The sequence below is a fragment of the Heptranchias perlo genome, chromosome 10 (genome assembly GCF_035084215.1).
Source record: "Heptranchias perlo isolate sHepPer1 chromosome 10, sHepPer1.hap1, whole genome shotgun sequence".
Taxonomy (NCBI): Eukaryota; Metazoa; Chordata; class Chondrichthyes; order Hexanchiformes; family Hexanchidae; genus Heptranchias; species Heptranchias perlo.
The window spans coordinates 53,675,318-53,699,984 of NC_090334.1; the positions used below are offsets into that span (position 1 = coordinate 53,675,318).

At 40.6% G+C, this 24,667-nt stretch overlaps 1 protein-coding gene across 7 annotated transcripts in view; it reads left to right on the forward strand.

Annotated features, from left to right (window-relative positions):
- LOC137326565 (ena/VASP-like protein) overlaps positions 1 to 24,667 on the forward strand; it is a 239,954-nt gene that overhangs the window by 186,931 nt on the left and 28,356 nt on the right. For 6 of the 7 annotated variants that reach the window (XM_067991788.1, XM_067991786.1, XM_067991790.1 and 3 more), the window contains 4 exons: positions 8,545 to 8,614; positions 17,630 to 17,688; positions 21,738 to 22,622; positions 23,469 to 23,707. In XM_067991788.1, coding sequence (XP_067847889.1) covers positions 8,545 to 8,614; positions 17,630 to 17,688; positions 21,738 to 22,622; positions 23,469 to 23,707 — 1,253 coding nt within the window. The remainder of the gene's footprint in view (positions 1 to 8,544; positions 8,615 to 17,629; positions 17,689 to 21,737; positions 22,623 to 23,468; positions 23,708 to 24,667) is intronic. The other variant, XM_067991792.1, reaches the window with a different exon arrangement.

The following is a 24,667-nucleotide window of genomic DNA, read 5'->3' on the forward strand; positions in this document are numbered from 1 at the left end:
AAAAGATTAAGAGGAGATTTAATAAAGGTGTTCAAAATTATGAGGGATTTTGACAGAGTCGATAGGGAGAAACTCTTTCCACTGGCAGGAGGGCCGGTAACCAGAGGACACAGATTTAAGATAATTGGCAAAATAGCCGGGTGGAGGGGCGGGGGGTGGAGATGAGAAGAAATTTTTTTTATGCAGCGAGTTGTTATGATCTGGTATGCACTGCCTAAAAGGATGATGGAAGACGATTCACTAACAACTTTCGCAAGGGAATTGGATATATACTTTAAAAAGAAAAATTTGCAGGGCTATGGGGAATGAGCAGGGGAGTGGGACTAATTGGATAATTCTTTCAAAGAATCAGCAGAGGTAGAATGGCCTCCTTTTGTGCTGTATGAGTCTATGAAGATAAGTAAATATTCTAATGACCCTTGGTGACAAATTCATTACTTTTTAGTCAGACTGATATTCGCCCCCTCCCCATCTCCATTTTAGAAGTTACGAGCTCATCTTGTTTGACATTGCTCATGAACAAAAATAAAAATAAAATTCTCTTGTATCTCTGATTGCATCCCACTTTCCAATTGTTGGTCTTCCACTCTTCTAATTCTTTGTGTCTCACTCTCTCTCTGTTTGTTTTCTTCTCTCTCTCTCTCTCTCCCTCCCTCTCTCTCTCTCTGTATAGTTGTAAAACACAAGGACGGATTGTCCATTGCAGTCTACTGGTTTACCAGCAGATATGCAGTGGGCAGGTACAGAAACTTCGGTGAGGGCCCACTCTGCCAGGTCCCCACTCCATTGTGCACTTGCACCCATCATCCCACTGACTGCAGAGGCACCCACCCAATTATGGATGAGCACGTAATAACTAGGCAGTAATGACGGAGTGATATCATAAGTCACAATTGTGATGTATAATGTCACTCCATTATTACTGCCATGGCAACACTGCACACAAGTAACGTCATCATGTTCCCACGCACCAGCGTTACTAATGCAGGCAGCATGAGATTTAAAGTTTTAAATCCCTCCCCTTAGCGAGTGCATTTAATCGCCATGCGATAGATTAACCCTCGAACACCAGCAAAATTTGTGGGTTCAAAAATGGCCCCCACTATCATTTACATAGGGGAGCAGACAGGCCCTTCAAGCTGCTGTATGCCGGCAAATCCTGCAACAGTTGCAAAATTCTGCTTTCCTTTATGGCAGGTTCCCCATTGCAAGTCGGAATACACCATTACACCTCTGCCATTACACCTCTGCTTTCTGAACCTCTCACCAAAAAGCACATGCCTTGCTACTTCTGACCTTTCTCTGCCCCGCCACTCTCCCGCCCCCCCCCCCCCCCATCTCCTGCTTGACGTCCTGCTCACCCCCTTGTAAAGAACTCTGGGACAGTCTTCTACTGATGAATGCTATAAAAATGCAAGTTGCTGCTGTCATGGTGATTGCATGACCGCATGGTTAGCAAGTATCAATCAGCAGACCTCTGCAAATTCTACAATTCTACGCACTTAGTTTCTACAGTCATGCACTAAATCCTTACAAACAGAAAGCTGTTTCTCTCACCTTATTGGGCCCATCCACCAGTGTAAAAACAAGAGCAGTCAGTCAAACTGTTTCTTAGCATGTGCTCCAGACTTTCTATACAAACAGCTGCTGGGAAGTGTTGATGAGAATTCATAGATTTGTTTTGCTGCGTTTTGTCTAATTATTTATTGACTTACCCAGAGGTGAAAACTACTTCTACGAAGCACTCCACTTAGGCAGGAACTGCATGTCTGGTGAATTTGTATTAAAGGCAGCACATATAACTATTTCTCTTATTTTCTGTGTCTGACTCTCTCTGTCTTTTACAAAAATCAGTTCTGGGCACCGCACCTTAGGAAGGATATATTGGCCTTGGAGAAAGTGCAGCGTATATTTACTAGAATGATACCTGGACTCCAAGGGTTAAATTACGAGGCGAGATTACACAAACTATGGATGTCCCTGGAATTTACAAGTTTAAGGGGTGATTTGATCAAAGTTTTCAAGCTATTAAGGGGAATTGATAGGGTAGATAGAGAGAAACTATTTCTGCTGGTTGGGGAGTCTAGAACTAGGGGACATAGCCTAAAAATTAGAGCCAGGACTTTCAGGAGTGAAGTTAGGAAACGCTACTACCCGCAAAGGGTGGTAGAAGTTTGGAACTCTCTTCCACAAACGGCAGTTGTTGCTTGCTCAATTGTTAATTTTAAATCTGAGATTGATAGATTTTTGTTAACCAAAGGTATTAAGGGATAGTAAAATTGAAGTCAATGGGAATCGGGGGAAAACTCTCCAGTGGCTGGAATCATACCTAGCACAGAGGAAGATGGTAGTGGTTGTTGGAGACCAATCATCTCAGCCCCAGGACTTTGCTGCAGGAGTTCCTCAGGGCAGTGTCCTTAGCCCAACCATCTTTAGTTGCTTCATCAATGACCTTCCCTCCATCATAAGGTCAGAAATGGGGATGTTCGCTGATGATTGCACAGTGTTCAGTTCCATTCGCAACCCCTCAGATAATGAAGCAGTCTGAGCCCGCATGCAGCAAGACCTGGACAACATCCAGGCTTGGGCTGATAAGTGGCAAGTAACATTCGCGCCAGACAAGTGCCAGGCGATGACCATCTCCAACAAGAGAGAGTCTAACCACCTCCCCTTGACATTCAACGGCATTACCATCGCCGAATCCCCCACCATCAACATCCTGGAGGTCATCATTGACCAGAAACTTAACTGGACCAGCCACATAAAAACTGTGGCTACAAGAGCAGGTCAGAGGCTGGGTATTCTGACTCATCCCTTGACTCCTCAAAGCCTTTCCACCATCTACAAGGCTCAAGTCAGGAGTGTGATGGAATACTCTCCACTTGCCTGGATGAGTGCAGCTCCAACAGCACTCAAGAAGCTCAACACCATCCAGGACAAAGCAGCCTGCTTGATTGGTACCCCATCCACCACCCTAAACATTCACTCCCTTCACCATCGGAGCACTGTGGCTGCAGGATTCACTGCAGCAACTTGCCAAGGCTTCTTCGACAGCAACCTCTACCACCTAGAAGGACAAGAGCAGCAGGCACATGGGAACAACACCACCTGCACATTCCCCTCTAAGTCACACACCATCTCGACTTGGAAATATATCGCCGTTCCTTCATCGTCACTGGGTCAAAATCCTGGAATTCCCTACCTACCAGCACTGTGGGAGAACCTTCACCACACGGACTGCAGCGGTTCAAGAAGGTGGCTCACCACCAACTTCTCAAGGGCAATTAGGGATGGGCAATAATTGCTGGTCTTGCCAGCAACGCCCACATCCCATGAACGAATTAACAAAAAATATGGGGCTATGGCAGGTATATGGAGTTAGGTCACAGATCAGCCATGATCTCCTTGAATGGCGGAACAGGCTCGAGGAGCTAAATGGCCTACTCCTGTTCCTATGTTCCTAATTAGCTTGGTTACTGATTTTGTAGATGGCGTAACCCTCTCAGTTTAACTTGAACTCTCATTTTACCAATCCTAGGTTCTGAAAACTTGTTCATGTCTATTCAGATAATGTAACCAAGTCTGATAGTTGTGAGCAGGTTGGGATGTCAATCACTGACATTTTTAGCTATTTTCCTATCAAACTATTATAATAATTGGGCTGCTGATAAAAGGACATGGTCAGATAATATTAATAACTCAGGGCATAAATTAAACTGTCAAGTAACATTCCACTTGCTGAAACCAGTTGTCAGCTTGTTACTATAGAGGTTTTTGAAACTTTTTTCATACTGACGTAGGAACAGGAGTAGGCCATTCAGCCCCTCGAGCCTGTTCTGCCATTCAGTGAGATCATGGCTGATCTGTATCCTAACTCCATCCACCTGCCTTGGCCCAATATCCCTTAATACCCTTGGCCAGCAAAAACCTATCAATCTCAGATTTAAAATTATTAATTCAGCTAGCATCTACTGCTTTTTGTGGGAGTGAGTTCCTCACTTCTATCACCCTTTGCATGAAGAAGTGTTTCCTAAATTCTCTCCTGAACAGCCCAGCTCTGATTTTAAGGTTATGTCCCTTTGTCCTCGACTCCCCTACCAGTGGAAAAAGTTTCTCTCTAACTACCCTATCAATTCCTTTCAAAATCTGAAAAACCTCAATCATATCACCCCTTAACCTTCTATATTCCAGGGAATACAAGCCTAGTCTATGTGATCTCGCCTCATAATCTAACCCTTGGAGCCCTGATAACATTCTGGCGAATCTGCGCTGCACTCCTTCCAAGGCCAATATACCCTTTCTAAGCTGCGGTACCAGAACTGTACACAGTACTCCAGATGTGACCAGGACTTTGTATAGCTGTAGCAAAACTTCCACCCCTTTATATTCTAGCCCTCTAGTTGTAAACATTAACGTTTCATTAGTCTTTTTGATTATTTTTTGTACCTGCTACATTTTAGTGATGTGTGTACATGGATCCCTAAATCTCATTGGACCTCCACTGTTCCTAGCTTTTCACCATTGAAAAAATACTCTGATTTATTCTCCTTTGGTCCAAAATGGATGACCTCATACTTACCTGCGTTAAAATCCATCTTCCACAGTTTTGCCCATTCACTTAATCTATCAATATCTCTTTGTAATTTTATGCTCCGGCCTACAGTACTTACTGTGCCACCAATCTTTGTGTCATCGGCAAACTTGGATATATGGCTCTCTATTGTGTTATCTAAGTCATTAATAAATATAGTGAATAGTTGAGGCCCCATCACAGACCCTTGTGGGACACCACGAGTCACTTCCATCCAATTTGAGTATGTACCATTATCCCTACTCTCTGTCTTCTACCGCCTAACCAATCTGCTAACCAGGTCAATAATTTGCCTTCAATTCTATGAGCTTTAATTTTAGCTAACAGTCTCTTATGTGGAACCTTAAACTACAACCACAGATATGCCCCTTTCTACTACTTTAGTAATTTCCTCACAAAATTCAATTAGGTTCGTTAGACATGACCTACTCTTTACAAATCCATGTTGGTTCTCTCTAATCAGCTCAAATTTCTCTAAGTGCTCAGTCACTCTGTCCTTAATTATAGATTCAACAAGTGTACCTGTCATTTATAGCAAACAGTGACTTGTCTCATTATGCAAAAATCATGTAAGTATTATATTTTTACTTTACATGAAAGAAAGAATTTGTATTTATATAGTGAAGTGTAGTCACTGTTATGTAAGCAAACACGACAGCCAATTTGCACGTAGCAACGGCCCACAAATGGCAGTGGGATAAATGACCGCTAATCTTTTTTGGTGATGTTGATTGAGGGATAAATGGTGGCCAGGACACCAGGAGAATTTCCCCGCCCTTCTTTAAATATTGCTATGGGATCTTTTACGTCCACCAGAGCTGACAGGCAGGACCTCAATTTAACATCTCATCCAAAGGATGGCACCTCCAACAGTGCAGCACTCCCTCAGTCCTGCACTGAAGTGTCATCCTAGATTATGTGCTCAAGTTCTGGAGTGAGAAAATTGAAAGGACTCTGCACGGATCATGAAGACTATTTACTGGATTAAATGAAAACCTATAGACTCAGTATTTGCTTTCATTGACTTGAATATGAGATAAATAGATTGAGATTCTCAATCTTACTAGAATTTTCAGACTGCATGGACTTTGTGTATATGGATATTCAAAGGGTACATGATAAAGAGACTTGAAGGCATATTGATTAAAAATTAAGGCACTGGGTATGTAAATAAATCCCAGGAGTTAATGTTGCGACTATTGTTCTTTTCAATATATATAAATGTTTTGGACTTGGATATAGTGGGCATAATGTCAAAACTTGCATATAACCCAAAATAGGGACCATGGCTCATTGTGTAGATGACTGCATGTGAATTTAGGAGGACAAAAAAACCTTAAAAAGAGTAGAGGAGCTGAGGGACTCATGGACTCAGATACACAAATCTTTACAAGTGGGAGGATAAGTTCAAAAAGCTGTTTTTAAAAAAAAATATATGGAATCACAAGTTTTATAAATAGCAGCGTTGAATACAAAGGCAAAGAGGTAATGCTAAACCTGTCCAAGTTAGGCCACAATTATAATATTTTGTACAATTTTGGCCACTCTACTTTAGGAATGATGTCAAGCCCATGGAGATGGCGATTTGGATGGAGATTTACTTAAATGGTACCAGGGATGAGAAGCTTTGGTTGAGAGGAGAGATCAGAGGAAATGGGGTTCTTTTCATTAGAACAAATAAGATAGAGAGAACTGATAGAAGTGTTCAACATTTTGAAAGGAAAAATTACTCCCCCTGTCGGTGAGTCAGCAACATAAATTTAAGATCATGATGAAAAGAACAAAGGGAGAGGATAGGAGAATTTTTTTTTAAACAGAGGGTTGTGAAGACATGGAAAATCTTATCAGAAACAGTGGTGGAGCAGAATACTTAAAAGCTTTCCAAATGGAAGTATATAAACATCTGAACAAGAAATATTTTAAAGGGTATGGGGATAGAGCATGGGATTGCAACTAAATGCTTTTTCAGATTTTCTTTTAAAGCAGAGTATTCCTTTGTCATTACGTTCGATTGGCATAGCCATGGTCAGTTTCGAATCCAATTGCTAGATCTAAATGCTAATATCTTTCTGCATAGAATCAAGATCAAAATGAAGACAGAAATCTGAAAAACACTAGAATGTTGTGATGAAGGTAAAACATGGATAGTGTTTGAAAATACTGGCCAGTTTTCTGATATTTTAATGCATTTTAATCATTTTATCTTTTCAAATATTGAAAGACATTTTCAGCTTTCAGAATCTGCAGTTTTCCTTTAACGTTAAAATCCGCAGGCTTCAAAATTACAATAAAAACATCAGTTGGAAGTCACTGGTCTGTAATTTAGCAATATAATGCTGGGGACAGTATGGTGCAGTGGTTGGCTCAATATCCTTCTATGTCTGGGACATAGGTTGGAATCCACCCCACAGTGATATGATGAATATCTCCCTTTGCCAGCTGTCAGCGCCTTATGTAAAATGAGTTTGGACAGTCTCAACGCAATTCCTACTAGATGTGAATCCCCAGCACTGAAGTGCCCTTAATCCAGCACAAATTAACAATAAATTGACAATCTCATTCAGAGAGACTACAAAGATAGTTAGGGTGGAAAATCTTAAGATTCTTATAAAGATTGGTGCAGAGTAGGGGAAACTTTACTCTGTATTTGACCAATGCTATACCTGACCTGACAGTGCTTCATGCTAAAACTGGGTGACAGAAATGAGAAAGTGTTCCATACCCCAGCACTGACTATGAATAAATAAATTCTCCTTATCGTCTGTTACATTTTTATAATCTATATGAATGCAAGGGTGATTATTGTATTTTTTAAACTGAGACAGATTATAGGCATCTAATTCACAATGAGAAGTTAGATAGATTGTAAAGAATCTTTCCTACATATTGCACCTCAGAAAAGTTAACACACATTGGCATTGAAATGTATTGATTCTTCCTTCAGATCAGTCATGGTCTGTTATTGGTTGGCTGTTAAACCTATAGGTTTTGCTCTGATGGTCTAACGGCAGTTTCAAGTAATACCTCTGTTTATGAGTTTGTATTGCTGTATATTTTTAGTGATGGACCAAGCCTAAGAATTGGTCTTAATTTATGGGCCAAGATATTAACCCTCCTCGCCCAGCGAGAATGGTGTATGGGAGGGGTTAAAATATGAAAAATCTAGCTCCCGGCTCCAACCCGTCGCATTGCCAGCTGGCATTATTTTTATGATGACAAATCATGCAATCAACAAGGCTCCTGCTAAAGGCAGGTGATGGCCTACTTAACATTTAAAAGTCACAGCCCAATAACATCATCAGTGCCGTGACGTAATTTTAGCATCACATCAGGTGGAGTCCTGCACTGCCCGGTAGAAGAACCATAGGAACCAACTGGCCAGAAGAGGCCAAGGTAAGTTTAAAAAAAAGTGCTTCTTTTAGAACTCCTTGTGGTCCAGGAGGAGCAGGTGTGCTCCCCCCACCCAGGCTCCTTGGAGCTCCCCAGCATGGCCTCCCCCCCCCACCCCCAACTCGTTGGACTCCTAAGCCCCAGCCTTCCCCCCAACCCCGATCGCCCTGGAACCCCTCCTTCCACTGACTGCCGGGGACCATTCCCACTGGTCCCCAGCTGCAGCCTCCTGCCGCCAAACTCCCACTCCCGCCCATCGGGCAGGTAGTGAATCTGGTTGGGCATCGGGAGGGACTCCAGGAACTTTTATTTAAATGAGGCCTTGTCGTTAAGATCGGCAGGGCCTCCATGTCCCCGGTCTCTCCAGGTCTGCCACCTACTTTGGGGCTCGCGCACACTGAAACCGCCCCCTTTTAAAATCGGGGCAATGGTATTTTGAAAATGGACTATTGAAAGAATTGGAGACTTGTTTTATGTTTCATTTTGGTGCTACAAGGCTCATTAGTGTAACTGTCAACTGTAGAACTGAAGATAGAGATTAACATTTTGATCTGATCTTCTAGGTCCCACAGTGCAACGCCAAGTTCAGGTCCACAATGGGCCTCCCCCTGAAGATCAAGAAGCACAGAGAAGGTAAAAGGCATTTTAGACATTTTCTGAAATATCATTGATCACATGATTTGCTTGAGTAACGTTGTGCCTATTTGGAAAATTGTTCAAGTCTCTGGAAAAGATATATTTAAACAAGCAATACATCACTCCTATTACCAATAGGGAAATGTAACACTGCTGCAAATTGAGCACTACACATCTGAAAACAAAAGATGAGCATTTATAAAAATAAATTTTACAAATCAAGCAATTTCTAAAATATCTTAACGATCTGCAGCTCACCCTGACACTTCAGTGTTTTTTTTAATGTTCTTCTTGGAAAAAGGCTTTATGATTTTCCCATGTTGTGGGCACTATCTTCTCTTTTGCACATCTTGCTGTATAATCTAAAATGATCATCTCAGGCTCTTCAGTCCTGCACAGTTTTCATCAATATTACAATGGGCTCATTATCCTTGAGTCTTCAGCAGTAAAATACAACTCTATATGTAATTTTCAAAATGTTTAATTAGAAACAAATTTGCACACTCATTAATTCTCCTGATCAGGACCAACTCTACTACATTTGAAAGCTAAGCAAAGAACTGTGGCATTATACTCTCGAGTTTAGAAGAATGAGAGGTGATCTCATTGAAACGTATAAGATTCTGAGGGGGTTGACATGGTAGATGCTGAGAGGTTGTTTCCCCTGGCTGGAGAGTCTAGAACTAGGGGGCATAGTCTTAGGATAAGGGGTCAGCCATTTAAGACTGAGATGAGGAGGAATTTCTTCACTCAGAGGGTTGTGAATCTTTGGCATTCTCTACCCCACAGAGCTGTGGAGCCGTTGATTATACTCAAGGCTGAGATAGATAGATTTTTGGACTCTAGGGGAATCAAGGGATCGGGCGGGAAAGTGGAATTGAGGTCGAAGATCAGCCATGATCTTATTGAATGGTGGAGCAGGCTCCAGGGGCCATATAGCCTACTCCTGCTCCTCTTTCTTACGTTCTTATGCCTCAGCTCCCCTCACTGTTCTGCTAATCATTATTTTCCATGGGCAGCACAGTTGGTTGGGCCCCAAAGCTAGCACCTCAATTCAGAAACCTGCTGAACGTGGCAGCATGATTGAGAAGCCTGCCACCCAAGATTATAAAACATATTTTACAAACAAATGTTAAAAGCTAATCCCATTATAGGGATTTATCGTGGAGTATTCCATTAAGTCATTACACTCTCAAAAATAAGCTGGCTTTGGTGCCACAGCTTGCCAAGAGTCATTTTCAGATGTATGTTATACAGACAACATAAGGACAGCAGTGGTGCTGTGTGCTGAGCTTGCACCTATGCAAGTAAAATTGTCAGGCTGAGCCCATGATTACTGAAGGCAAAAAAAATAGTGCCAGGGCACATTCTCCCCTGAACTCTCCCTAGTGAAAACGCCTGCTGTTTGGCACTCACTGTGAGATTAGACAGTTGATGACACACTGTGTTTAAAACAGCTGATAGTTTATGCGAGCCAAATGGTGACATTCCTATGACTGCGATGCAAACTGCATTTTTAGCAGCGACTGGTAATAAGAATTCTATTATTAGACCAAATACCAATCTTATCTGGCGCATGGAATATTTGTAGAAGCTTCAGCTCTTCCTTTCCTTCACTACCCTTACAGAGGGAGTGAAGAGAGCAACAAGATGGGACCCAAAGTTGAGGAAATCATTTTGTAAGTGCAGCCAATATTAGAATGTTTTTGAATTTCAGCAGCACAAATGTTTTTAAAAAATATATATATTGCAATCTCAAATTTTTGTGTGGCTGAAATCTGTTATACTGGAGGGAGATTAGCAAGTGTGAGATTTTCACTTTTGGATGAGAAGTTCAATGTTTTTAAGAATGGGATTTTTTTTCTTTCTATGATAACTGATTAGAATGTTTTATTGTCTTTTTTTTCTGTTGATCACACACATTTTTGTTGCCTATAAGCATTTATTTAACTGAAATATCTCACTCCTTATGGTGTCTGGCACACAGATTCAGCAATATTCAGTTAATTAAATAAAATCTGGAATAAAAAGCTAATATCAGTAACGGTGACCATGAAACTACCAGATTGTCGTAAAAACTCATCTGGTCCACTAATGTCCTTTAAGGAAGGAATCCTGCTGTCCTTACCCAGTCTGGCCTATATGTGACTCCAGACCCACAGCAATGTGGTTGATTCTTAACTACCCTCTGAAATGGCCTAGCAAGCCACTCAGTTGTACAATCCCGCTCAAGAAGGCGGCTCACCACCACCTTCTCGAGGGCAATTAGGGATGGGCAATAAATGCTGGCTTTGCCAGTGACGCCCACATCCCATGAATGAATAAAAAAATACATAGCACGGGAAAGGGTGGAATCTAATACAATTCTTTTTGTTTTGCTTAATCTACAAGTAAACCAGTTTAGAAAATACTTACTATAGTCACTACCCATTATATGACATAACTTCATAGAATGGAAATCCTTGCTCTGCTGCAATCAAGCCACAACACTAGAGTGTACAGAATGGAAATCTCTCTACTTTCAGCTAGTGCACATAGAATACCAGGTACTTTAGTGATATTGGTACTACTTTTTAAAATATTCCATTGTGAAGATACAGCACGAACACAAATACGATCAACATGTTAACTCTGCTGTTGTCCTGTGAATTTGTTGAATGTATAATTAATGTGCCTGAGAAATCAACTTTTATATGTATTCACTTTCATGCATAAATATCTACATATATATCTAAACAACCACCTCCACAGCTACATACAAAGCACCTATCTAAATGGTAACCGGAGGCAGTGAATCAAATTGTACTTGGAGAGTTCCACATCGCTCCAAGAAACAGGGGTAAGCTGGAAACCCAACTCATGCTGTGTAATCAGGGCGCAATAAACCATTATTTTAACACAGCAGAGGAGCCACAAGTTTCTTTTGCTCAGTTGAATTTATTTTAATATTTGGGTAATTTGAAATCTATAATAAATATAATACTGGATATATTTTCTTCTGATCACTAATGAGAAAAAAGTCAGTAAAATGGAGTTTCCTGTTCTATATTCACACCAACTTTTGTGCTCACGTTGGTGAGCAGCAGAAAATATTTTTAAAACATTGTTAAACCCGCTGACAGTCACTGTCTATGCTCACACATAAATAATGACTAGTTAGCTGAGGTATCAGAGGGCACACAACACCCATGGAACCATACCCCAGCATTCAGGGACGGAGGAAAGAAACTTGGGGATTGGAAAATCATGTTGTATTTAACATCCTAAGAGGTTCAATATTCACCCTAATGAGACATAGTCAATGTTCTCTGTGATGGCACCATCCTTAATTTCATTTTTAATACTAAGACTAATACAAATCCTAGTATGAGCACGCCACAGAACTAAGATTGAATAAATACACACCCGCAAATAGACCACCTTACCACATGTATATTATTATTAAATATCTTGTGAATGCTGCATACGCCCTGTCCACAAACCTTGTTGTCATGATTCTCTATCACCCTTTTTATGTCAATATTTATAGTGGGAAAAACTCATATGAACAAGTCATTATTTTAAAATAGAAAATTCCTCTGTCAACATGCTGTTACATTCTAGTGTTACAGCTGTCCGGCCACGGCGTGGTGCTGTGCGGTTTTCCCCCGACTCCTGTTGGCTGAAAAATCTCCCTTACTGGGCAGAGAACTTGTAACTTCACAAAACTGTATGCTACAAACTAATTTTAAAATGTATAAACTATTTTTAAAATGTAATAACAATATTTCTGTACACTTTAGCTCAGCTCTAACTGTGCCTGCCTGCTTCCTGCTCTTCTTCCTGCCTAATCCAGCTCTTGCATAGGCTTACTAGTTAGGCTCCATCCTTGTGCACTGGTTCCTCACTCCCTTATGCTGCCCTCTCTTGCTTGGGCCTGTTGGCTTGGCCACCCACCTGCCCCCCACTCTTCTACCACCCTGCTGCTGCAGACTGTGCTCCAGCTTTGCCCACCTGCTCTCCACTCCCTGCTGCTGTCTACACAATTCATTTTTAAAAAATAATCTTTTCTCAGCTTCCCAACCCACTCTTCAGCCTCGGGTTCAGCTGTAGCTGCACAATTAATTAAAAAATGTCCCCAGTCCGAATTTTCATACCCAAGCCCTATTTCAGGCTGCGGAGTTCATTTAAAAATATTTTCTCCCGGCCATGTTGTGTGTCCTCAGACCCTACACCTGACTGGAAAAAATTGCAGCCCATCTGCTTGTCTTAACTGCCACTCCCTCAAATATCTATCGACACAATTCAACCCACTGCCTCCCTGGGCAGTCCATTCCACACATTCACCACCTCTGCTTAAAGTAGTTAAATCTGAACTGTCAGTGCATCTTCGCCCTCAATCTTGAGCTTGTGTCCCATGGTTCTAGAGTTTATGGCAATCTAGAATATAACGGGATTTAACTTATCTGTTCCTTAATGATTTTGAACATTTGACTATCTCCCTTGAGCCTTCTTTTCTCCACCTCCTCCATCAACAGTGCACTGTGGCTGTACCATGTATGGTTCACATGATGCACTGCAGCAACTCACCAAGGTTACTTTGATAGTACCTCCTTCCCTGCAACCTCTACCACCGAGAAGAGCAACAATATTGTGGGAACACTGTCACCTCTAAGTTCCCCTCCAAATCGTTCCTTCGTCATCACTACCCTACCTAACACCATCATGAAAATACTAGCACCACAAGTACTGCAGCAGTTCAAGGAGAAAATCCATCTTCTTCGAGATACAGTGGGCAATAAATGCAGCCTTGTCAGTGTTGTCCATATCCTAAGATTTTTTAAAAATCCCAAGCCCTTCAACCTCTCCTCATAAAGCAGATGTGTTAAACTAGGTATCAGTTTGGTACACTTTTTCTGATCTGTCTCCACTGCCAGGATATCTTTGCTGTGGTACATTGACCAGAATTGTACACAGTGTTCCAGATGTGACCATACCAGTGCCTTGTACAAATTCATTATCACCTCCTGGGATTTTTGCTTTATTCCTCTGGCTGTACATTTCAAGATGCAGCTCGCTTTTCTCAATGCTGCCACCACTGTGCTGTTGGTTTCAGTGAGCTGTCCATCAATGCCCTAGATCCCTCCTCTATGTTGCGTCCAGTATCTTAGTCATTTAATTTATATTCCCTCTGTTTATTTCTCCCCCCATCCCCCTCTCCAATTTGATGTCATCTGCAAACTAAGATGGCTATGTTTCTGTCCTTGGCTCCAAATCGTTCATATATACATGACTCAACACAAATCCATTAATCCTTGTGACACCCTGATAGCGACCCCTTGTCATGTCAACACAGCTCAATTCCTAACCAACCGTTCCTTCCTCCAGTTTAGACAATTTTAAATATACTTCAGAAACCTTGCTCCTATTCCATGCCTTTCTACTAAGTGGACGTGCGTGGCATAGTATCGAAAGCTTTGCTGAAATCTAAAATCATCACATGCACAAAATTCCATTGTTAATGGGCTTTATCATTTCCTCAAAAAAACTCCCGCAAATTTTTTATGCAAGACCTCCCTCCCATAAATCCACGGCAGACTCTCTCACCGTACATATCATACCATACCTATCGAGTGTTTCATTGTCCCCTCTTTCAGGTTGCCTTCTAATACTTTACCCACAACAGATGTTAGGTCTAATGGCCTATAGTTTCCTGTATCATCTGAAGAAAATGAAACATTTTTGTCTAAGATTTAACATACGATTGGCTTCTTTAATTCTGTCATGCTACATAAGGGTTAAAAATGAGCTTGAGTCACATAAACCATATCCTAGCTTAAATTGAAATAGTTGTTGCAGATTTTAATCAGTTTGTCTGTGCCTGATGTCCATGAGAGAGGTCAAGCCATTCAATTCAAATACATTGTTTGAAATTTAACGCAAATCTATTTAGTTCCAATTACTATTTTGAAAGTAGTTATCAACCTGTCATTTACAAATGAGGGACTATGTCTACAGCCTTTGAAGAAAGGTATTTGGACAGATTACTTCCATAGATGGTAAGAAAAAAAGGATTATTATGTAAGACTATTACTTATATCATATCATAGCTTAGCACAGCAGTTGCAGTTGCAAAATTATTTTCTATTTATTGTTTTCCACTACCTGAGGAGCAAGTTAAGCATAATAACGATTGTAAAAATATGTTGTGCCGCTGCTACTATTTACTTGTTCTTTTACTATTCAATAAATTTATTTGGCAGTTAAAACGTATATCAAAGTCTAGAGTAGTGTTATTCTGCTGCTTTCCAAAGACATTAAGGATCATTCGAAAGGATGGGATAAAACCAGTAGATCAAATAACCTGAAGAAAGTTCTCCATTCATTTCCTGGGAAATGTATTAAGCTATCTAGATAAATGAAAACACTCCTTCTGGACAGAGGGAACTAAGCTTACGCAACAGAGTAGTCTGAAACATGGAAGCCAAAAATATCTAGAATGAAAACAGGAAGGAGATCCAAAAATGCAACAGTCTTATGCCCATTTTTAAACATTAATTTTATATTAGCTACTTTCCAATCCTCAGGCATTTCTCCCTTTTTTTCTATTTTTTCCTCTATAAATTTCTCTCTTAATTTTCCCCCTCTCTTCTGAAGGCACCACCTCCCTTGCTAGGATACGATTTCAGGGGCAGCAGTATCCCGCCCCAGTAGCCATTATTCATGTACGAGCCTTGGCAGTAAGTGTGGAAGGTTATCCGGTCAACGTTCCAGCTGAACCTGATCCTCTCCTCACTAGTTGGCCGCACACTTGCGCTTCTCTTGACTGGATAGTGACCAGGTGCATGAGTACTTCTTCACTTCTTAACACTTACCACTGTCACAGATGAGATGAGCTCAGCTAACTCAACATAGAATGGGGATCAAACCTGTATTGCTCAGAGATAGTGACTTTACCTCTCAGTAATACGGTGTGTGGCTGCACCTGCTCCTCCATGTTGGCGCTTTCCCCCAGCAGCATGAGATTGGGAGATCACTAGGTAGATTGCAGATTCAAATTGATATTTTTCCACTTGGTGGCACCGCACATTGAAGCACAAATTAGCTGCTGCTCCACACCAATTGCTTTTAAATGTTCTATTAGTTTATAGAATCCCTGCTGTATTTAGCTGTGCTCTAAACCTCAGTATTTTTCAATGCATGCGCAACACGACCACAAAATAGTAATTGTTAACAGAACTAGGTAAATTTACAAATAAAATCTATTCATTCAGGGTGTTAGAATTTCTGAAGTTCTTATTGAAAGTCTTGATCTCATATTGCACTTTCCACATTTAAAAGATGCAGACTGATAGAAGAAGCTGAAATAAATCCTTGTACAGTAGCAATAAAACAATCTCAAACTATGTGATAGCCAGGGTTGGCCTGTAGGTTAGGACAGAGCTGCTCCAGCTACAGATGTGGAGAATGGAAATAAGTAGTGATTTAACAGCAAATGTGCTGGGGTGGAAAATATTTGATAAATAATTTATTGCATATTGACAACATTAACAACAGTACCAAACTTTAAAATGTGTCTGCAAATATTTACTGGTGTTCATAAATATTTATTATAAAAGCATTTCCAGTATTTCATTTTCTGAGAACAATTGTTCAACATTAAATGTAGACATTCAAATGCAGCGTCAGCCTCATTTGCTGAACCAGGGCTACTGGCCCATAGATTGAAGTATAGAAAACATATGACTTGCCTGTTGGCACCCAAGTATAATTTCTCAGTCTTTCTGTGCTCCTGCAATAGTCAGGGTAGCGTGAAACATATGTCCTTGTTACAATTGCCTTTAGCTGCACCTGTTATCTCACCCAGTCTATAAAAAACAGTTTCCCTTAGACTATAGAGCTGGAATGACTAACATTGTAACTTTACTATTAACAACCTGAAACTGCTGTGTTTTTAAAGTTTTATTTGTGGTTAATTTTCTGCTTATCAACCTGAAGGTGTTGGAAAACTGAGCATTTGTCAATTTTTTATTCCCAGTGTACTGTGCAACATTCCCAGGTTGGGTAGTGGTTAACTGCAAAGCAAAGTTCCCTACACATGCTTTAATCCAAACCCAGAAAAGAAATCTCTGACTACAGTAGTTTACCATTTCCGCTTTTCTCACCATCTGTCCTTGTGACCTGTAAGTGAGACAGTTTTGTGCTAAATTATGGTCAGTTTTGTGTTGTGAATTCTAACGCACTGGAAACTAGGTTATCACTGTTTGACCTCATTTCACTTACGAACCTTAGAGCTTTCAATAAGAGGAAGATTTTCATCCAATCAGTCAAGGCTGAATTTGAATCAAGACCCGAACGGTGAAAGGCTGGTGAGTTAACTCACCCAGACCCCATTTTAAGAAGAGAATAGAGATATGGGGATAGATTTTGTCTTAAGTACTTGGAGGGTAATCTGGCAGAGTGAATTTCCCGCCTGTTGTAGAACCCGCCCAATTTTCATTCCATTACTTTAAATTGATTGAAAATCGAGTAGATTCTATAACAAGCAGGTGATCTGCTCCACCAGGTTATCGCCCAGGCATTAAAGATGAAAATCTACACTATGTTGTTATCCACAGAGTAGAACTGTGGACACAATATTTGCATATTCCCAAAAATGGAGGAGTATAAAGAACAAAATAGAAGAATTATCTTTGCTTTGAAGTAGAATATGATGTTACCATCATTTTCTCATGATTTTAAATTGAAACAATCTCTAAAAGCTGTTATTATGAGTTGAAAGGTTGAATTTCTCTCACTGGTGATTCTCAAGGCAGTGAGTTTAAGCAGTAATACAAAATATTAATCTATTACTTATAACACTTTTGAATAATGTATCTTCAGGTTTGCATTTCTTGGTCAATAATGTTATCTATCTGGTTTTAGTGATGGGTTAAAGTTAGTTTGTTCATTTTTTTTAAAAATTGAAGAGGTTTGACTCACACGAACATTAAAATGGAGCATTCCAGTAATTGTTTTTAAAAACTTCTTTAGGCAACTAATGGAACAACGACATGAGCAGATGGAGAGAGAACGACGGGCTTCCATGTCTGGTGAGTTTTTTAGCTACATATTTGGGGCCAATCCTGAGCTTCAACATTTTTAGCCAACTTCCATAAAGAACCTTTCAGGGACAGTGTTAAAATGGTGCAGTCCAGTGAGAATATATTCTAAAATTTTGGGTCAGAATGATATACGGTCATAAAGATAGGACTTTTAATATAGACATTGGGGGAGAAGTTCAATTCAGGGCTGCCCTCTTTCCGTCTGAGAAACGAGTGGTCAGCAGTTGAAAATCGTTGTGGGGGTGGTGGTGTGGCGGGGAGGCATCTCAGCTGCCCCTTGACGCCCAAGGCCCACCTGGTGTGATGTTCAGGCGGGCCTGTAAATGGGTGAGCAGCCCAGCCACCAGAAACAGGCGTAATGTTGCTTAAATCAGGATCCTCCGCCTGTTTTAAAACCATGATTGAAATTCATAAACAAATGGGTAGAGCTTGTGGCGTGCATGCTCGGCCCAGTTGTACCAGACATTGAATGGCTGAACCAGCCATCCTTTAAGGGACCGCTGGAGGCCACTCAGAAAAAGGCTGAAGACATTTTTATGGACTGAGGAGAAATACGATTGCTCCTCCTGGGCTCACAAAAAAATTCCGCCCGCCCCCCCCCCCCCCCCCCACCAACAGACCCGATCTGCCAGCCGGCTCCACGAGAGCCAGCCAATTTCCCGCCTTCCCCAATCAGCGAGCTGCAGCAGGGCACCTGTTTGGCACAGCAGCTGGCCGCAGCATTTAGATGAGGCCCAAAGCCAAATTTGGCTCAGACTCAGGCTGGCATGGACCAGTGCGTGGAGCTGTCACTCTGCCAACTGTCTGCCCGTTTTGGGCGTAAATCAAATTTCTCAGCCAGTGAGGGCAAAATTCAACTATGGATGGGGGTGCAAAACAGACAGCAGTGGATCAGCTCCCGTTATATGATTTATTGAAGTCAATGGAGAGGAAAATCGAGCAGGGAGTATAGCGGGCAGCCAAACAGCTACCGCCTGTTTTGCACCCCTGTCGAAGATGAATTTCAGCACCAATATTACTATCTGTTTACTACATTGGAGGACTATTATTATGAGTTTTTAGGGTTGTCAATGGGCATACCAATACAAATATTATTACTGTCAGTGTTTGTGTGCACCAATTGAGCCGTAAAGCTATTAGTGTTAGTACACACTAGCATGGTAATATTGCTGGTAGTATTGTATTACTATCAGCATTGATACATACCAGAAGGGTTGCATTACTGTCAGTGTTAGTACATGGCAGCAGGTGGCAGTGGTACTGTCTATGTTAGTACACAGCAGAAGAGTTGTGTTACTGTTGGTTTTATTACATGACAGCAGGGGGCACCACTAATTTCAGTGTTAGAACACTGGTATTGAGAGGTATGTCTGTCGGTGTTAGAGTACACTAATAATAGAATGCTACCGTCAGTGTTAGGGTACACCAATAAGGATTACTGTCAATGTTAGTACACTAGAGCAGCTCAATCAACACCTTCAGAATTTATAGATTTTTTTTAAATTTTGGAGAATCACTTTGGCCACTATATATTCTCTGCAGTGATACTGGATTCTGCAACCTCATACTACTGAATATTATGGGCAATTTGATGATGAAGAGGCAGCTTATGAATCTGTTTCATGGAATCTTATATATTGTGCTAAAGTTGCCCTGTGAATGTTTTTAACAAGTGTTCAAATCCCACAGAAGCACAGCTGACTTGCAAATATTTAAACTTTGCCAAATTTATAAAGGAAAGGCCTATGGCAAAGGTAGTTAATATGTATCTGAAAGTAGGTGAAAATTTGCACATGCCTTCTAACATGGAGTGCTTTTGATGTCATGAGATTTTTAAAAATATTTAATTTTGTTGCATTCCTCCCACCCAAAGGAAACGTCCAAATTATTTTTGAATAATTCAATGAGGGAATTAATAAAGGATTGAAAGCAGTCACCCCAAAGGTACCACCGGCTGCCATTTTCAGGACAGCACTGGCAGAGATATTAGAGCAGGTCATCCTGCACAGCATTTTGACTAGGAAAGAGCCTATTCCTCCTTCTCGCACACCTCTCAAATAAATAGCAAGAATCCGTTATTTTTCCATGATACTCTTATCCTGCCACGGTCCTGAAAGGACGATGGCAAATAGCCAACACATCACTGGAAATTACAATCTGATTGTGACAGCATGCACTGTGTAAAGATGTTTGGATGATGTGAATTATACAGTTCAAAGTGGATAAATGCCAATGGATCGATGCTTCAGTCTTTATATGAACATGATCCTTATTAATGCATTGCTTTTCCAAACAACAAAGTTATGCAATTATCAAGATTCAACTTGTGTTACATAAATGTTTCTACACTAATCTGGTTCCTGGGATACATAGAACCATAGACGTTGGCAGCACATAGATGGCCGTTTGGCCCATCATACTTGTGCTGGCTTTTTTCTAGAGCAATCCTAAACTAATCTCACTGGCCTGCTCTTTCCTTGTAGCTTTTAATTTTCCTCTGATTCAAATATTTATCCACCTTTCCTTTTAAAAGATATAATGGTACATGCTACCATATGCAGAAACTACATATACAAATGTTTTCTCTGTCTGTCCATGTATTTGTGATTGAATCTGAAAATAAGTGCAGAGACCTTTTCCTCCCTAAGAATGCAACTTTTGGATCTATGTTCTGTTGCTTGTCATTTTTTTTTTTAAAAGGATTTTTTTGACACACAGGGCATTAGTTTATTCAAAACTAAACAAAATTATTCAGCGACATGTCACCAATACTCTACTGCTCAGTGGAGAATTGTACCGGATGCTGATCATGGATGGAATTATACCATGCCTGCTATTTTAGAGCATTGTCATCACCAGCATTCAAAGTGTGTAGGCCACCAGATAGTTTAATTATTTGGCATGATTCAGCGTCATGGGACATGGTTTGTATTTGTCTGCAAGAACATTTGTCATCATCACGAAGGCCCTATAAGTAAAGATGTGAGGCGCACTGTCCCTGTCCAATTCAAAAATGGTTGAGAAGTGCCCAATTGCGATGTGGCCAGTTGAATCCTGGTAGACAGTCTGTAGCGTCGGAGGTGATATGGTGATTTATAGGAAAGTCTGCTGTCCACTCTTCATGCCAGCGAGGGAAAGGTAGACCATATTTGGTGTCTCTGTTGGTGCATAGAACAAATCAGAGTGAATTAGCAACATGATTTTGCCACAAAGTCTATTCAGATGCAGTAGCAAAATTGGTGAATGATGAAGATGTGGAGGAACTATATTGCAGAGGACTGGTAAGCATGGGAGGGCGCAATGTAAAATAAAATAATATTAGGGACCATTTGACACTGCATTAGTATGGATTCAGCCCCTGTCATCCCCCAGACCATATCAAAGAGATGCTCCATGGTAAATGGATTCGGTGGGAGGTGGAAAGAAGAGTTCTGGGTATTTGTATCATGTTAAAATGTGTTTGTGCCATATAAGTCCGGAGAATGCAGGCCCTATATCCGTGCTTCAGGCTATCCCCACTACATGTGATGCAGTGTAGCTCATATAGACCTCAATGTGGTCTAGTGGAGGCCCACCTAAAAACAGCAGATAGAATTCTTCATATTTCTTTTTAGATAAGTTTAAGTATTCTCCTCAACCAGACCCCAAAGTCATAGTCCCATGTTAATGTGAAGTGTGCATCTTAACTGCTACACAATCAGGCCATTCTTAACCAACGGAATGGAATATACTTTGCATTGAATACATGCTATTGTTTTATTCTCTACACATTAACCCCAAACAGTTTTATTTTATGACACCATTTTTCATTTGAATGTGTGATTTCCCACTAAAAACAAATATCATCAATTCTATATAGAGCTGTGTAAGGGTGAAAATACTGTTGAGAAAACATTACTTCCATCTCTGTCAGCATAATTTTCATCCACAGTACATAATTATTGTAGAATACTTTAAACTTTAGTTATGCTTCTCTTTTTTGATATATAATATATTCTACTTACTGTTTCTTCTTTTCTTTTTCTTCTGTTGCTTAGTTTCTACCCTTCAGATCAAAGTTGCTCCCTCCCCTTCCCATAGCCAGTCTCCTCCACCTGAGTATAGTAACTACAGTGTGACCGTATCTGCTGGTGCTGCCCCTCCTCCGTCTTATGCCAGAGCCACGTCCTTCGATTCCACAGCTTCTCCTAAAGCAGTGGTTGCTGATGATCCCGGCCAGTTATCATTCAGCAGTACAGACACTGAACCACAACCTTTTAGACCCTCTGCATCGCAATTATCTGCTTCCCTAAGTTCTGCTTTCTCTCCTGTGCAACCAAACTGTGGGACCATGAGTCAACGTGTTAAACAGATCCCATTATCCCCTCCTCCCGCTCCTTCCCAACCTCCACCTTTGCTTCCTAAACCTGTCTGTCATTCATCTGCTACATTTTCTCCTCTTCCTCCATCTCCTCCTGTGATGATCACCTCTCCTCCCCACAGGGCTGTTGGACCGCAGCCTATAATTCCGGTTGCTCTTCCTGTAATTCATGTGCATGATGGCAAGATTAAAAGACCTATGGATTCTGTGGTCCAGGTAGCTCCATCTGATGCAAACCAAAATGGTCAAGGTGAAGATCATTTTCCAGCAACAACTCACCTGGCCTCCTCCAGGCCTCCAATAAAAAGTACAGAAGGTTTCTTCACGTTCTGTTTAGAAACTACCCCTGTATCTCACGTGCCAGTCTTAAGTAGTCCTTCCAGTTCCCAAATTCACCCTCAGCCACCACCTTCATCTCAGCTCCCTGCACAGCAGCTTTACAAGTCCACCTCACACTTCGTTACATCTCCTCCATTTCATGCTGCTTTCTCTGAGGCAGCAGTGTCTAAGAAGACCCTATCTCCCATGACATCAGTTACTTCAACTGCCATTACCCAGTCGGGTAAGTGATGTCGTGCTGGCATCATGTGACGTGTGTATTTTTGCTGACAGCACCTCTTGCTTTATCTTCTATTCTTTCTGTGCTTGGTTTGAATGTATAAATATTTCTTTCATTTTTAGATGCCTGTTGAAGTGTACAAAATTTTAAAGGACTAGTTTAATGGAAGATATATGTTAAAAGTTTTATAAAAGATAATTTTTTGATTTTTGGGGTATCACTCAGTAAAAATATTGCCTGCTTTCTCCTATTGTCTTTCTAATAAAATATCTGGAATCTGGATTCTAATTATAGGTTACTGTAAAGTCCAGTGTAAATGCGACCAAGCAGGATTTTTTTTATAATTATCAGAAATTGGCTGATTCACCCAGTAGGGTTTGTTTTGTACTTGACGATGATGCTATTCTAGGCTACTTGATTCTTTATTGGAATGGAGATAGAAAGGGAAAGAATTAAAAGTATTTTAATGTGATTTTTTGAAATCTAGTATGTTAGTCCTTTAAAATGGCCCTTATTAGAGGGTAAGGTACATAAACTAACCATCTTTGTCAATGGAAAATAGTCAAACCAATTTTATTGAATAATGGAATTAAACACAATTCTACTTTCTTTATTTTAACCAATAGTATTTAATTTATGCTGAAAGACTAACCAGGTAACTTAAGTTAATTTTATATCTACTTCCTCTTACATTTCAGGCAGAGTGTAATGAAATATTAACATTTTTATGGATCTTTAATTAAACATTTACTGTTTTAATGGTGTTTGATAACATTCTGACCTTCATATCTGTGATGTTCTTGAAGTAGACTAACCTTGTGCTTAAATTTATTTTTACATTTATTTCAGTTCCTTCTGTTCCTCCTGGAGGACCCCCAACACAACCTGCATGCCCCCCGCCACCTCCTGCTGGTGGTCCCCCACCACCTCCACCGCCACCGGGGCCTCCACCAGCTTCTGGAGGTGGACCACCTCCTCCTCCTCCATTGCCAGCTGGTGGAGGCCCTGGAGCTGGAAGTGATGATGGACACTCAGCATCAGGACTAGCAGCGGCACTCGCTGGAGCCAAACTGAGGAAAACTAGCCGGGTAAGAGTCTTACCTTTCTTATAAACACCTTTGTGCCATGTAAAGCTGTTAGAAAATCTTTTGAACTCTGCTGATGAATGGGTGATGCAGTCACATCATTCTCTTTAAAAATGTCGTTTTGTGTGATTTTGTAGTGCCAAAAAGATGACTTTTGTGTCCCAATGTGGCAATAATCCCGTTTAAAATCTTACTGATCATTTTAATGTATTAATTGAATGCTGATATTGTGAATTGTTGTGTGTTATTCACCTACTAATATCTGAATACATTCTTCACGTAGTAAGTGGTAACTCTGAACTTTGTCTCTCCACCACTACAGCTCAGGTGCTTTTGGCATTTTCTTGGGATCAAGAACCACAGAGCAAACAATGTCCAGTAAATGATTTCAACTAGGAAAACAATATTTGTGATAGTTGAGACAATGCTATTTTTATACAATGTCTGACCCACATTGCTATGCCACAATCTCTTTGTGTATGGCCATTTATGTAGACAATAAGTGGTAGCAGTCACAAAGCTAGCAAGTATTTCTCACCTGTTGTTAGATGATATAAACACACTGTAAAAATAACAGTGACGCTAACAGCGCTTACTGTTATTCATATGCAAATTGGATAGTAACTTCAGGCGATTGCACATGCACAGTTAAACATGGAAATCCAGAAATTGCTGGCCGATATGTGATGCTCCTCCAAAAGCTGTGCAAAAATGGCATCTCGCTGTTTTGTTCCCCATTCAAATGTATTGAACGGCGTAAAGTTCCTGTACTTACTTCATGGATACAGACTAAACACGCCAAAAAAAGTTAAGTCTAAGTACCCTTTTAAAGGCGTGGTAAGTCTTAGTTGCTGCCAAACAGCCTCTTTGGCACTGAAAATTAACTTTAACAAGTGTGGAGTCTCATTCTTCATATTTTAATTATTGTTGGACATTAAAAAATATTTAAATAATTTTTTTAAC